Source organism: Aureobasidium pullulans (genome assembly GCF_000721785.1).
Source record: "Aureobasidium pullulans EXF-150 unplaced genomic scaffold scaffold_6, whole genome shotgun sequence".
Classification (NCBI taxonomy): Eukaryota; Fungi; Ascomycota; class Dothideomycetes; order Dothideales; family Saccotheciaceae; genus Aureobasidium; species Aureobasidium pullulans.
Window position 1 is genome coordinate 1,008,125 of NW_021941026.1, and position 12,947 is coordinate 1,021,071.

Genomic DNA, 12,947 nt, shown 5'->3' on the forward strand with positions numbered 1-12,947 from the left:
GTGCTGTATCTTAATCTTCGTTATGTGCCTATGGAAGTTTTGTCTTGGAAGAAGACGTGTTGCGGAATTCGTCAGCAAACTTCTTGTTGCTCGAGTCAAAATTGACCCAATGTGGCTGGATTGGCAGGTGTCCACGGAAGCGTTGCGCGTCAGTACTCTGCAGCCATCTTCATCGTCTGGAAAACCATCAATCCTCAAAGCAAATAATTTGTTAGGATGCAACGAATCTTGTGGTCACTTGAGGAAGTGCGACGACACGTTCAGAAATGCCTTAAAAATGTCAGGAAAACAAAGAACGAGGGCCTCATGATGTCAAAAAACTCTCAGCCCCGTGTGCTGAAATTTGTCACCTCGACTCGCAAGTCGCGGCGCATGTTCCAATCATCGAAATGCACGATAATTTTGAGAAAGAGTCCGCCGTCCACAGGAAACGACTGTTTAACGCCCTCTCCTTGGGTCTAACTCTACTCTCTAAAATCATCGTGCATTTTGACAGCAGTGTCAGTGACAAACTTTAGCACACGGGGAGGCTGTACCATCGAAGATGAGGGGAACCTCGGAGTTACTCATGATTTGGTCGATCTCATCCGTACAGAAAACTACTGACCTTCTCCTAGTCATTGAATGCGACTTCTTTTATAAGTGGATTTTAAAGAGGCGCAGAGGTTCTAACTCCGATACTGATTTGGCAAGTCGCGGTATCCCAGAATGTCGGTACACAGATCAGCAGAACAGCTTGAGGCAGACCTGAACTTTCACGACTTGCCACCCTTTCCAGGAGATGTGGCGACGGCTCCCCTTCTCCGTGTAAGATTAAGCAAGCTTATCAATGGCGACGGAGAGGAGACCAACAAGTTGTGGGAGGCATGCTGTAAACTCGGCTTCTTCTACCTTGATCTTCGAGATGCTCCTTCAACCGAAGTAGGCAACTTTGAACCAACCGAAAGGAAGAGACAGACCGAGAATGACAATACTAAACACAATCGAGCCGACTCTGCTGGTAGCAATAATGATTATGATGTGCAATCCAAAGCCGGAAGGACCATGGAGTTCAATGTCAATGTCGATGGCGAACAATTGCTCAATGACGCCGAAGACCTCTTCAAGGTCGGTCAAGGCGTATTTGATCTGCCTGTCGAAGAAAAGGTCAAATACGATCTGAAGGACCATGGTAGCTACTTTGGCTACAAAGGATACGGCGAAGGAGTCATCGATGCCCAGGGGACCAAGGACCGAAACGAGTTCTACAATGTGAGCTATACCTTGACTCTTAGACGAGCAAGCACTGACCAAGGCAGGTCTCGAAAGACGATATACTCGAGATCTTGGACCCACTGCCTGCTCCGGAGGTATTAAGTCCGCATCGAGGACTGCTAGGGTCGTTCATACGAAACTCTCACGCCCTCGTAGATCTACTGTTGGGTCTCTTGAATTCTCGGCTGGGGCTCCCACATGACAAACTGCCATCTCTACACCGACTCGATTCGAAGTCTGGTGATCAGGTTCGCTGGGTCCACGCTCCACCACAACCAACGGACGACCGAAGAACCGCTTTGGGCCAACACACCGACTTTGGAAGTGTAACAATCCTATTCAATCGTCTTGGAGGGCTACAAGTCCTACCACCAAACTCGGATGAATGGTGTTACGTGAAGCCGTTGCGAGGGCACGCTGTCATTAATCTGGGAGACGCAATGGTCAAGTTCACAGCTGGTGTTCTGCGATCAAACACCCATCGTGTGGTCAACCCTCCTGGAGATCAGGCTGGCCATACACGGATGAGTCTGGTCTACTTTGCCAGGCCTGCGGACGATGTTATTCTAAAAGTATTGAATGGAAGCGCTCTCATCGACGAGCAAAGACGACAGAATCCAGATAACTTTGATGAAGAAGAGATCACCAGCAAAGAATGGATCCTCCGTAGAGCTCTGGGTAGACGACAAGGAGGCGACTGGAGCAAGTCTGGAGGTACAGAGAATGGACGCGTGGGAAGATGAGAATTGCATCTACTCGAGACCATGCACGGGCCGCATCAGTGCACGGACGTGAAGCCTCATCCCTCGCTTTGCTTCCAGGCTTCAATTTCCTTCGTTTTCCACCTACTCTTTCATCAATGGAGCTATGGCGCAGCGGTAGCGCGTGTGATTCGGGATATTCAGCTCTCGGTTGGCAATGGTTAAAACAGCGCCAACACATTGAATGATAGGCAGTTCTGCAGCTATAGCAGTGGGAACTTATTGTTCTTACAACCGATCTTTGGAGATCGCCTTCTGCTATGGATAGAATACTACACCGCGTGTCAGTCTAATCGACGAGGCGCTGCAGCAAGTGATCGTGCTGTAGCCCAAGCGACACTCGTTGATTGTGCTTTCGGAGGCTTGAATGGGTTGACCGCCATTCCGTGTGAGTGTTGCCTTTCTCCTTGTGCATTCTCCTCCAAACTGTCCGAATGACTGACCATGATGTTTCAGGCAGCCTCGTGCTCTAAGCGGCTTAGGAACACGTTACTATTCACAAAGATACACACCTCATCTAAACATATTTGACAGCCGGATGTGAGTAGTGCCACAACCTATGGATGTCCGGAGCAGGAAATTTCACTGTCAAGACGCTCGAGTACTAAGCAGTCTTGACCAGACTTTCTGTATCGTCGGTCTCACGGGGTAGGCAGCACTGAGTGAAGGAACTTGATGGTCGATCTCGTTAGCTTCAGCCAACATCTACATTGCCTTCTCCGAGAGATCAGCCTGGGCCTCATCAAATTGGTAGCATTTCATGCGAGAATTGTTGGCAGTGTCAGTAGGTTCTGACTCCGTTCCTGGCGCGTTTGGCACAAGTTGATCGTGTAGACATGCCAAGCTCGCTGTGGTGCCGACTCAGATGCCGAAGCATGCCAGGAGGGTCAACAACGGCGAGGTTGTCATGATCTGACCACCCCATCGGATGAGAAATCATGTCTCAGTCCAAGCAGTTGCACCAAGACCGGAATTCGTCAGTGGTTGATAGTGCAATGCAGCCAAGTTGGTAGAGGTCTGGATTAGTTGCATGCACTGCCTACACGAGCCCTACACGCATAGCTGTAAACAGTCGATCTCTCGCGTGCGTCCAGACTTGTAAGTCTTGGAGGAGAGCTGGGCATATCGAGATATCCGAAGGAGGATTCTACTTGGACAGAATGAACAAACTCACGATGACGTTTTGGCTGGTTGCTGCATCCACTTGCGCAGCCACACGAGATCTTTGGCTTGATCAGCAACGCCAGCTTGCCATCCTCGGCTTGTATGGCTGATATAAGGATGGCATTCGGAAGGAAGAAGACGACGTCTTCCGAGAAGCGGGGAGTTTGAAAAAAATTATGACAGCCTGCAATTGCAAAGCATAGGTCAAGCAGGACGATCTACCGTTGCACGTATGCTCGCTTTGAACCCTGCTGTGCGAAGCAGCTGCAGGTAAATGTCCGAACGAACACAAGAACGCTGATCCCACTTCGAGAGGGGCTCTTGCATCCTGCCAAGATAGAATGGAGAATGTCAAAGGTCCACACTTACTTGGGATGTTGAAGGAGCCAAGTCTGGTATGCACAAGACATTCCAAGAATATGCGCATTGGTATTGAACGCGTGGCAAAGCAACAGAAGTCCGATGATATGCCCAGAACGCAAGGATTGAGACGAAAATTTGCTCAGCTTGTGTGTATGATACCTGGCATGGAAGGATTGTGACAGCGTGAGCAAGGAAGCATCCCATTCGGCGGCTCATGAAGCGAGTGCTGATCGATTTTGCTGTCAATAACCTCCTTATCTCCACACTGACATAGCGCTGCAGCTCTTGGGAGAGCGGAAAGTGATGCTTTTGGTGAGTTAATTCGGGTCCCCTCATCGGAAGTCGCAAGGTGAGGTTGGAATTGAGAGGCGGAAGGCTGCAGCGCACGTCCCGAAAGGGACGTAGCTAAAGCTCCGATTGGTCAGGCTCGAAACAAGCATTTTGTTGGTTGGTGCGCTCTGATCTGCAACCGCGACTTCTAGCCGCCGGCCTCGTGTTTTCAGGCTCGCATTTTTCCAAGACCTTCTATTTTGTCTGATCACTGTATCCCCTTTGAGCGAGAGTGCCTGATTAGACGGCTTGGCTCAAACGCCATGCTCTTTCCGCACGTGAGATGTACAACGTCGACGACGATCAGGGAAGGTTGTGACGCGAGTTGAAGCGCTCCTGTTTCACGTGCCTAGTCTCAAACGAAAGTCCTCTCACTCAGAGAACATCATGCGAAACACCAACTACGTCTGGATTTCTCTCTCAAAATCTCCAACACATTGGAGTCGGTTCATACTGCCCTGATTCAACCCCGATCTCCCGCATGCCCGCCTGGCTGGGCGGAACCGTACCACCCAATGTACACATCCACAGTGTTGTGTCTGGCATGCGACCAAATTGATTCGCCAAGTCGACCGACTGTATGGCGGTATGCACGGCCGAGTGAGTAGCCGGTAAAACACTTGACGCATTCATGTCCAAGGCTCGGCTGCCGCGGCACGAACCACAAGACGATCGCTCCTCTATCAAACCATTGTGGAGCAAACAGGAATAGTATCAAGAGAGGGCGGGTTGGTGTTGACTCCTTCTAAACCCTCTGGTGGTCTCGTCCGTCAGAAGTACTTTTCGCGGGTCTCGGGTTTGATACATTCCGCCCAAGTGGAGGGTAGTGTGGTGGTTGTAACTCATAAGGTGTGACTGTGGTCTCTCTGAGCCGTGGATATAAAACTCTCGCTGCTTCTACGCTTCCTCTTCCTTTGGCTGGTCCCAATCTTTTCTACAAAACCTATCCTTTTACTAATTATATTACACTTCTCTCTTCTGCTCTCTTTGATCCATGGTCTTCGCAAACCTGTTATAGACAAACAGCACATCAGAGTGAAGCTTACCTTTGAGTCTTGACTCCGAGTAAACTCTTAACAGAATCCACACAACACCCAGACAGCATGGCCCTCATATCAATCATCGCGGTGGTAGTCGTCGTTGCTGTCGTGTCATTCATCAACTATCTGAACAACAGCAAGAAGAACCAACTACCGGCAGGAGTACAGAGACTGCCAGGCCCAAAAGGTTGGTATATGAATCATACAGTCAGTCTGATGAGCTATGACTGACGAATACAGGCTATCCAATCCTTGGCAGTGTATCAGACGTGCCAGACAAGAATAGTTTTCTGAAGTTTCACGAATGGGGCCAACAGTATGGGCCTATCTACCAAGTCAACCTTGCCGGCCAAAACCATGTCTGGATCACACGAGATAGTGTTGCCCAAGAAATCCTCGGCAAGCGTGCTGCCAACAACTCCGAGCGTCCTTTCATTCCATCTCTGCAAGCCGACAACCGTAACAGCGGTCACTATCTTCCTCTGATGTCTCGAAACGGTACGTGATCTTTAAGAAGAGTCCAACCAATTCGCTAACATATATCTCAGAACTATGGACAAGACAGAGAAAGTTCGCGAAGCAGATCATGGACAAATCATCAGCGAATGCCTTTTACAACTACCCTGAGCTCGAGTCTGTTCGTCTTCTCTTCGAACTCATGACCGATCCTTCTCGATACAATCACGCGCTGGAATCTTTCATCTCAAGAGTCACTTGCAGGCTGGGATGGGGCACTGCAGCTCCGTCCGATGAGCTCAAACAGCGAGCCAGAGAACTGCTCATAGGTGTCTCACCTAACGGCGCGTTGACCAACAAACTCGGTTTCCTCAAAAAGCTTCCCGAAGCTATCGTCCCAGCAAAAGCTTGGGAGTTTCGCAGATACAGAACCGAGTCTCGCTTCTTCACCATACTGCAGAACGAAGTTAGGGAGAAGCTCAAGAGCAAGACTGCTCCAGAGTCTTGGATGCGTCATTTCCTGGAGAACAAGACTGCGACTGGCTTCGCGTCTGATCTCGAAGGCGCTTATGCTGTCGGTATGCATGGCATTGCTGGAGCTCTGACAATCGCTGCGCCCATGCAAAGCTTCTGTCTCGCCATGTGCCATCATCCACAGTACCAGTCAATACTTCACGAGGAGATCGACCGAGTCTGTGGCGATAGGTTGCCGAAGCTCAGTGATATGCCAGACATGCCTGTGCTAAGAGCCTTTATCAGAGAGACACTGCGCTGGCGTCCTCCTGTCCCGACTGGCATTCCTCACGAGTCTGTGAAGGACGATATCTACGAAGGCTACCTGATTCCTGCTGGTTCCGTCATGCACCCTCTCGAATGGTCTATCAGTCGTGATCCAGAAGTTTTTCCCGAGCCCGATGCATTCAACCCAATGCGTTGGTTGGAGACCAAGTACCCAACCTACCAAGAACCTCTGACCAAATATCCTACCATCACCCAGTACAGTCAGTTCGGCTATGGACGTCGCATTTGTGCAGGCATGGGTGTCGCCGAAGCTGATCTCTTCGTCGGTATTGGCAGTTTGGCATGGATGTTCTCTCTCAGCGCCAGCGACGCCGAAGCCGAGAAAGCCGCAGAACTACCCAAGGAACCCGTTCCGTCATCATTGCCAGTCCACAAAGAAGCCGAGAAAGCAACATCACTACCATCAGGCATGCAAACACCTCCATCAGAGACCGAGATTGAAGAACAACTCGACGAACACTTTTCAGAAAAGATGCTGCCAGCAGACACCTCTATGCTCTCCCGCAAGAAGACCGTCAAGAAGCCAAAGTCTCTCGAGTCTGGCGGCGGCCTCAGCCGAGCAAAGACTGTGACTTACAAGCTGCGTCTACCAGGCTCATCACTGCCAGGTCAATTCCCCGCTTTCTTCGAACAACACACCGGCCCCGACACACCTCCCTCGTCACCAAAAGCCCGCACCGCAATGGCAGGAACACCAGACATGCCAGCCGTCGACAACATGTTCAACAGCGCCGCCGACGAAAAAGCTTCAAAACCAGACCCTACACTCGAATACTCGAGTTTGTTGATTGCCAAACCTCTACCTTTCAAATTCAATATGAAGATCAGGAATAAGAAAAAGGCTGAATACGTCGCGAGAGAATGGATGTTTTATAAGATGGATGGCGAGTTTGAGGATTCGAAGTGTTATTGGGAAGGTGGGAATGCTGGAAACAATATGTATGGGTGGGGTGAGGTGCACAAATGATGCGATGTGTTCGGGCTGGCCAGCTTGCTGTGCTGTTCATTCCTTCTCTTTTTGCTCCTTTTACTTTCCTTTCTCGTTGGGCTTCTCCTTCCTCTTGTCATGACTCTCGCTGTATAAGCTTTCTCGTTTTCTCACTCGCCTACGACTCATTCTTTTGATACCTTAGCATCAAGACTTTCTAAGAACATTTCCGATCCCAAAGAAATCATTCTTCAGCACGTGGAGAGATGGCACTGAATTTTAGTAGTCAAATGTGATTCACGACATTGGCTTATGGTTCTATAGTACATAACACTTTTGCGATGCACGTCAATAAGACTGTCTAGGAAGTCAGATCAACGACTCTCTTGGCTGGCTTGAACAAGCGTCTCTTGTTAGCAGCCTTGAAGCTCTTCTTGGCCGAAATTGGGTCGGGCTCATTTGAGGTTGTGTTGTAAGTGGCAGTTGCGTTGACGACCTCGAACTGAACAGTAGAGTTGCCCTCTCGGTAGGTGCTCTTTGCAGAGCCGGTAGTCTTGTAGCCGCCCTTGACAGTACGTCTACCAGTGGCAATATCCTTGCCGTTGATGGCACGATCGAACATTTCAAGACTCATCAACGGCTGGTAGAAGGGAACTTCATGACCGCTCTCGAAGATACGGACGAATGAGAACTTGCCAGACTGCTTGACTTGAGCGTGGACGATGTTATCGGAGCTGGTGACGTTTGTGTAGCCTGCACTTGAGAAGCCGGGAGCGTTGACCTCTCCTGCGACGACTTCTCCACCAAGCCAGTTACCTAGATGATATCAGCTATGCTTATAGATAGAAGGAGGTGAAGGATTTAGCTTACAGTTGTAGTCGGCATCACCAGCATAGAGTACAACGGTGATATCGTCAGACACAAGAGTCTTCAATGCCTCAATAGTGCCACTCTCACGGTCATCATCACCAGTGCTTCCGAAAGCTGACGAGACAGCACTGTTGCTCTCACTGAAGTTGACATAAGCACCGATGGCCTCCTGAACAGTAGGAGAGTTGAGATAGTCCACGTAGAAAGTAGATGGGAACGGGTCAGGTGACAGTTCACGGATGTCGTATTCATCACGAAGGGCGTAGATGTCCAGAACTTCTTCGACATTGTTGGCACAGAAGTTGTCGGCGAAGCTGCATACATCGTTTCTACCGCTGGCGTAGCATTCCTTGGTCATATCGACGCAGTTACCAGGACCGTAAAGGGCATTGTACATCATGGCCGAGATACTTTCGTTGAATGGCTTGTAGTCGTATGTGTTTCCAGGGAAGACGGTGAAGTTGTAATAGGCTTGGTACTGTATCAAGGGGTCGTACCAGCCGTTGCCTATGAGGGCTGTTTTGAGGTTTATGTGGTGAGCCTTAGGAAGTTGCTTTTTGGCGATGAGCTCATTTTGTTTTTCAATGTACTGATTGATCAACGGAGAAAAGTGGCCGCCGTATGACTGAAGCCAGTTAGTGGTTGTAAAGATAATAACGTTTGCTGAAGATACCTCTGTAGCAAAATTGAATTCGTGGCGGGAATATTGGGGGAAAGCACCCATGAAACCCTGAAGCCCCTTCCAGAAGTTAGGCGCGACGCCGGCAGTAGTGTTGGCAGTCAATGTCTCATTCGGATAAGAGTACGTTCCGCAGCCTTGTGCATATTCGGGACATGTTGCGTTAGGTAGAGTGACAATTGATCCCGAATTTGCGTCGGTGTATCCGGGCACGGGAATGGAGTACGAGAACCCTACTTGTGTAGGCTGATCGATAAAGATCATGTTGCTGGATTCACTCCATGAGTAAGGGTTGTTGACGACTGTGCCGTTTTCATCAATTCTGCAAGGTCCAAGTTCTTGGAACAGTCCAATCATGCTGCTTGACCCTGGACCTCCATTGATCCAGACAGTGAGAGGAGCATCCTTGGGGTTCTGGTTACGAGCCTCGAAGAACCAGAAGAAATAATGTTCGTCAGTGTCGACATCGAGATATCCCGAGTAACTCTTTACGGAGCTGTTGAGCTCGCAAGTGCCAGTAGGGACCTCCTTGTAGCGGACTTGGATATCCGAATAACCAGTAGCGTGAGTCCAATTCGTCGGTGCCTTGACAAATTGACCCAATGCAAGAGGAAGTCCAGCCAGGGCAAGTGCCGAAAGAGATGCTATCGAAGGAGCCATTGATTCACAATGTTGACAGAAAATGATCACGAAGGAAACGACTATGGCCCTTCGGATTTCTTTTGAACCCTGGCATGTCGTACTAGCAAACTCAAGTTCAAGATAACGCTTGTTGGAAAAAGGCAGTTCGTAAGAAAGATTGTGGAGTGAAGGTGTTTATAGTGCGGGAGCTTGTCCACACTGGGGAAGATTCGCGTTCGTGATGCAAGGACAGCCGAGGACACTTCGATAGCGAGCAAACATTGAGACTTCATGATGACGAGGAAGAAGTCGAAACAATCAATTCGACTACTACGCCATCAGAGAAACAACAAGAAGCCTAGTCAGCGTGGCAGTCCACAAGAATATGAAACGTGGTAGGCTTTTATGTTAACGACCATCGACTGCGCCAGAGAATTGGCAAGGCGTGGGGAAGAGGCTTGTCACTGTCTTGCCAATGCTTATTACTGTGGCACCGGCTCCAGGAAGACAGACTCGGCCAGTCTTGCATCAAGCGCTGATTTCTCGTGTCAGCCTGTCAGGGCAGTTTCTCAATGCATTTCTTGTAAAAATGGATCCTCCACAGAGACAGCAAGCTCATACCGGAAAGTTGTTGTGTGACATATTGTTCTTTTGGAAGCCGTCAGTCATGCGAGGTGGTTGGTATTCAATGCAAGTGGCAGGATGAGGGTGAGCGTTTGGCATAAAAACACACACTCATCAACGCCCAGAGTCCGTGACGCAACGACAAACATTGAGGATTGCCCTCGAAGCTACACAGAAAAGTGCATCTCGCAGGTGTTCTCACATTCTACTTGCGAGAGCAAAGGACCGGTCTCGTTAGTTGTTGCGTCTTGGCTGTCTTCTGTATGAAAAGATAGAGACTTGGTGTGGTTGACAGCATGAAGCCTGCCATCTCACCTGCGGGTTTTGTGTGCGTTACCTTGTACTGTAAACTGTGACGCCAATTCTAGAGGCACTTTAATCTCGGGCTTTAGATCGCATCGTATGATGATATCTAATTGAAACCAGTTCTCGTACACACCTGGTTATATTCAGGGATAAGTATATGGTGGTATGAGGGAGTCCGACCTCGTCTTGCTCAACCGCATCTCATCGGACCGCTCGGCCGTCATTCGAGGTGGTGATTCGGATGGACTGATGTAGATATCCCAACGAATTCTTTGTTGCAAGGACAAAACACGAGAGGACGAAGTACTACCGATGTTTATATGAGGATTCTGAAGCTCACGCTATCATCAAGGTGATGTTCGGGGTTGGGAGCTCAGATATGTACAGCTCAAGCACGTGTTTTGGGGGGTAGCTACCCGATCATGCCGAATTTGAAAGGGCCGATAGGGGCCGAATGAAGGCGCCCTAGCGTGGCGACACCCGATGGAGCCGTGATAAGGAGCAAAACACCACCTCGGAACGAGGTATACAGATGGTATAGAAGACCAAGGACAAGCAGCATTTGAGCTCATTGTCAGAGGGTTCAGAACAGCGGTTAGGGACGGAAGGAGCAAACGATCGATTCAGGAATGGTCGCTAGAAGAGTAGCCGAGATGCGGAGCAAGTCGGAAGTGAGTCAGGAAGAATGAGGGGTCATTCGCGGGGCCAGTCGGGTCGACGAGGTCCTCGAGATACATCTCGGCAGAGCAGTGGTATAGACGCTATAGAAAGTCGTGAATAACGATTGGAAGACAACGAGAGGATATCTGAACCACGGGAAGTCATGTCGTTTGCAATTGTTTCTTGCCCACAAAAGCAGATAGCTTGGCAGCCTAGCTAGTCTCTGACGACGTCCGAGCCCGGCGGAAACGGAGTCTGCTCACCCACCACGAGACTCTGCCCAACGAAATTTCTCTCCTGTCATCCTCCAAACCATCCCTCCTTCACACCACAACCACTTTATAACCTCCATCCACCTCACATCGTAAGTCCCCCATCATCACCCACTCACCTCTTCAACTCTATCCCTCTTCGCCTTCAGAGCTCTAACAGCTACCCCGCAGACACAAACATGCCTGTCAACGTAAGAAGCTCCCAGAGCTCTGCACCCGCAGCTCGACCTCGTCGCCTCTTGAGCAACCATTGACACAGCTACAGGTTGGTATTAACGGCTTCGGTCGCATTGGTCGCATTGTCTTCCGCAATGCGTAAGTTGACCCTGTTTCCCGCAAAGAGCTTGGAGCTTGAATACTGACGACACAACAGCGTTGAGCACGACAACGTCCACGTTGTTGCTGTCAACGACCCCTTCATTGAGCCCGAGTACGCTGTAAGACCTCCCGACAAGCTGCTGGAAGCAATGAACAATGACTGATTCGCCTCTCTCCAGGCCTACATGCTCAAGTACGACTCCGTCCACGGCCAGTTCAAGGGTACCATTGAGGTTTCCGGCAAGGACCTGATCGTCAACGGCAAGAAGGTTACCTTCTACACCGAGCGTGACCCCGCCAACATCCCCTGGGCTGAGACCGGCGCCTACTACGTCGTCGAGTCCACCGGTGTCTTCACCACCAAGGAGAAGGCTTCCCTCCACTTGAAGGGTGGCGCCAAGAAGGTCGTCATCTCCGCTCCCTCTGCTGACGCCCCCATGTTCGTCATGGGTGTCAACGAGAAGAGCTACAAGTCCGACATTGAGGTCCTCTCCAACGCCTCTTGCACCACCAACTGCCTTGCTCCCCTCGCCAAGGTCATCAACGACAAGTTCGGTATCGTTGAGGGTCTCATGACCACCATCCACTCCTACACCGCCACCCAGAAGACCGTCGACGGTCCCTCCGGCAAGGACTGGCGCGGTGGCCGTGCTGCTGCCCAGAACATCATCCCCAGCAGCACCGGTGCCGCCAAGGCTGTCGGCAAGGTCATCCCTGAGCTTAACGGCAAGCTCACCGGCATGTCCATGCGTGTCCCCACCGCCAACGTTTCCGTTGTCGACCTTACTGCCCGCCTCGAGAAGCCCGCTTCTTACGAGACCATCAAGAAGGCCATCAAGGAGGCCTCCGAGGGTGAGCTTAAGGGTATTCTCGGCTACACCGAGGACGAGATCGTCTCCTCCGACATGTGCGGTGCCAACGAGTCTTCCATCTTCGATGCCAAGGCTGGTATCTCGCTCAACGACAACTTCGTCAAGCTTGTTTCGTGGTGTAAGTTTGGTCTGATTTCAACACACGAGTACTTCTTGCTGACATTTCTCTCCAGACGACAACGAGTGGGGTTACTCCCGCCGTGTCCTCGACCTCCTGGCCTACATTGCCAAGGTTGACGGCAACGCATAAATCTCTCCCGATCTGCGTCTGACCAAGCTCTAACTCTGCAAAGAGGACGAGTTAATGTTATGAAAATGAGTCTCGAGCGTCACTGGTATACATGACTGCAAGAGGCTTTTCCTTTATTTACTACTTCTTCATCGAAGCAATGCCATGTTTTAACGTTCACGACCCTGTTCTGTTCCCCATGTTTTTCATGTGACCCTTTTCATTCTTCCTTGAGCTACTTGTTCGTGAGCTAGACTTGACTCAGGAAGTCAATTATCTCCCGTTGTCACACTTCCAGCAGTTCCGACGTTCTCGTTTGCTGATCCTTCTCCCGTAGCTCTCGAAAGGCTTGGTGGTTCGAACGCGCAGCTTGTTGTGCAAAGAAGCTGGACTGCCCGC

At 50.3% G+C, this 12,947-nt stretch overlaps 4 protein-coding genes across 4 annotated transcripts; 3 read left to right on the top strand and 1 right to left on the bottom strand.

Annotated features, from left to right (window-relative positions):
• Positions 1-708: 708 nt before the first annotated feature.
• Positions 709-1,997, top strand: M438DRAFT_270248 (Clavaminate synthase-like protein; the record flags this gene model as incomplete). Its single annotated transcript, XM_029900371.1, has 2 exons — positions 709-1,251; positions 1,299-1,997. The coding sequence occupies 2 exons, from the start codon at positions 709-711 to the stop codon at positions 1,995-1,997; spliced, it is 1,242 nt and encodes a 413-aa protein (XP_029762277.1).
• Positions 1,998-4,975: 2,978 nt separating this feature from the next.
• On the top strand, positions 4,976-7,309 carry M438DRAFT_316374 (cytochrome P450; the record flags this gene model as incomplete). The annotated part of the gene is made up of 3 exons (XM_029902689.1): positions 4,976-5,099; positions 5,153-5,410; positions 5,461-7,309. The coding sequence occupies 3 exons, from the start codon at positions 4,976-4,978 to the stop codon at positions 7,134-7,136; spliced, it is 2,058 nt and encodes a 685-aa protein (XP_029762278.1). The 3' UTR covers positions 7,137-7,309.
• A 149-nt stretch (positions 7,310-7,458) lies between these two features.
• On the bottom strand, positions 7,459-9,306 carry M438DRAFT_270261 (putative carboxypeptidase 2; the record flags this gene model as incomplete). The annotated part of the gene is made up of 3 exons (XM_029900372.1): positions 7,459-7,913; positions 7,968-8,592; positions 8,641-9,306. The coding sequence occupies 3 exons, from the start codon at positions 9,304-9,306 to the stop codon at positions 7,459-7,461; spliced, it is 1,746 nt and encodes a 581-aa protein (XP_029762279.1).
• A 1,942-nt stretch (positions 9,307-11,248) lies between these two features.
• On the top strand, positions 11,249-12,586 carry M438DRAFT_344490 (glyceraldehyde-3-phosphate dehydrogenase). Its single transcript, XM_029905243.1, has 5 exons — positions 11,249-11,320; positions 11,395-11,444; positions 11,503-11,566; positions 11,627-12,437; positions 12,493-12,586. Exons 1-5 carry the CDS (start codon positions 11,309-11,311, stop codon positions 12,567-12,569), a joined length of 1,014 nt encoding a protein of 337 aa, XP_029762280.1. The 5' UTR covers positions 11,249-11,308; the 3' UTR covers positions 12,570-12,586.
• The last annotated feature ends 361 nt before the right edge of the window (positions 12,587-12,947 follow it).

Excerpts from the sequence above, each read along its gene's own strand:
- M438DRAFT_344490 (XM_029905243.1), top strand. Across the intron at positions 11,445-11,502 it reads CGCATTGTCTTCCGCAATGC|CGTTGAGCACGACAACGTCC; the intron begins GTAAGTTGACCC and ends ACGACACAACAG. Across the intron at positions 12,438-12,492 it reads CGTCAAGCTTGTTTCGTGGT|ACGACAACGAGTGGGGTTAC; the intron begins GTAAGTTTGGTC and ends ATTTCTCTCCAG.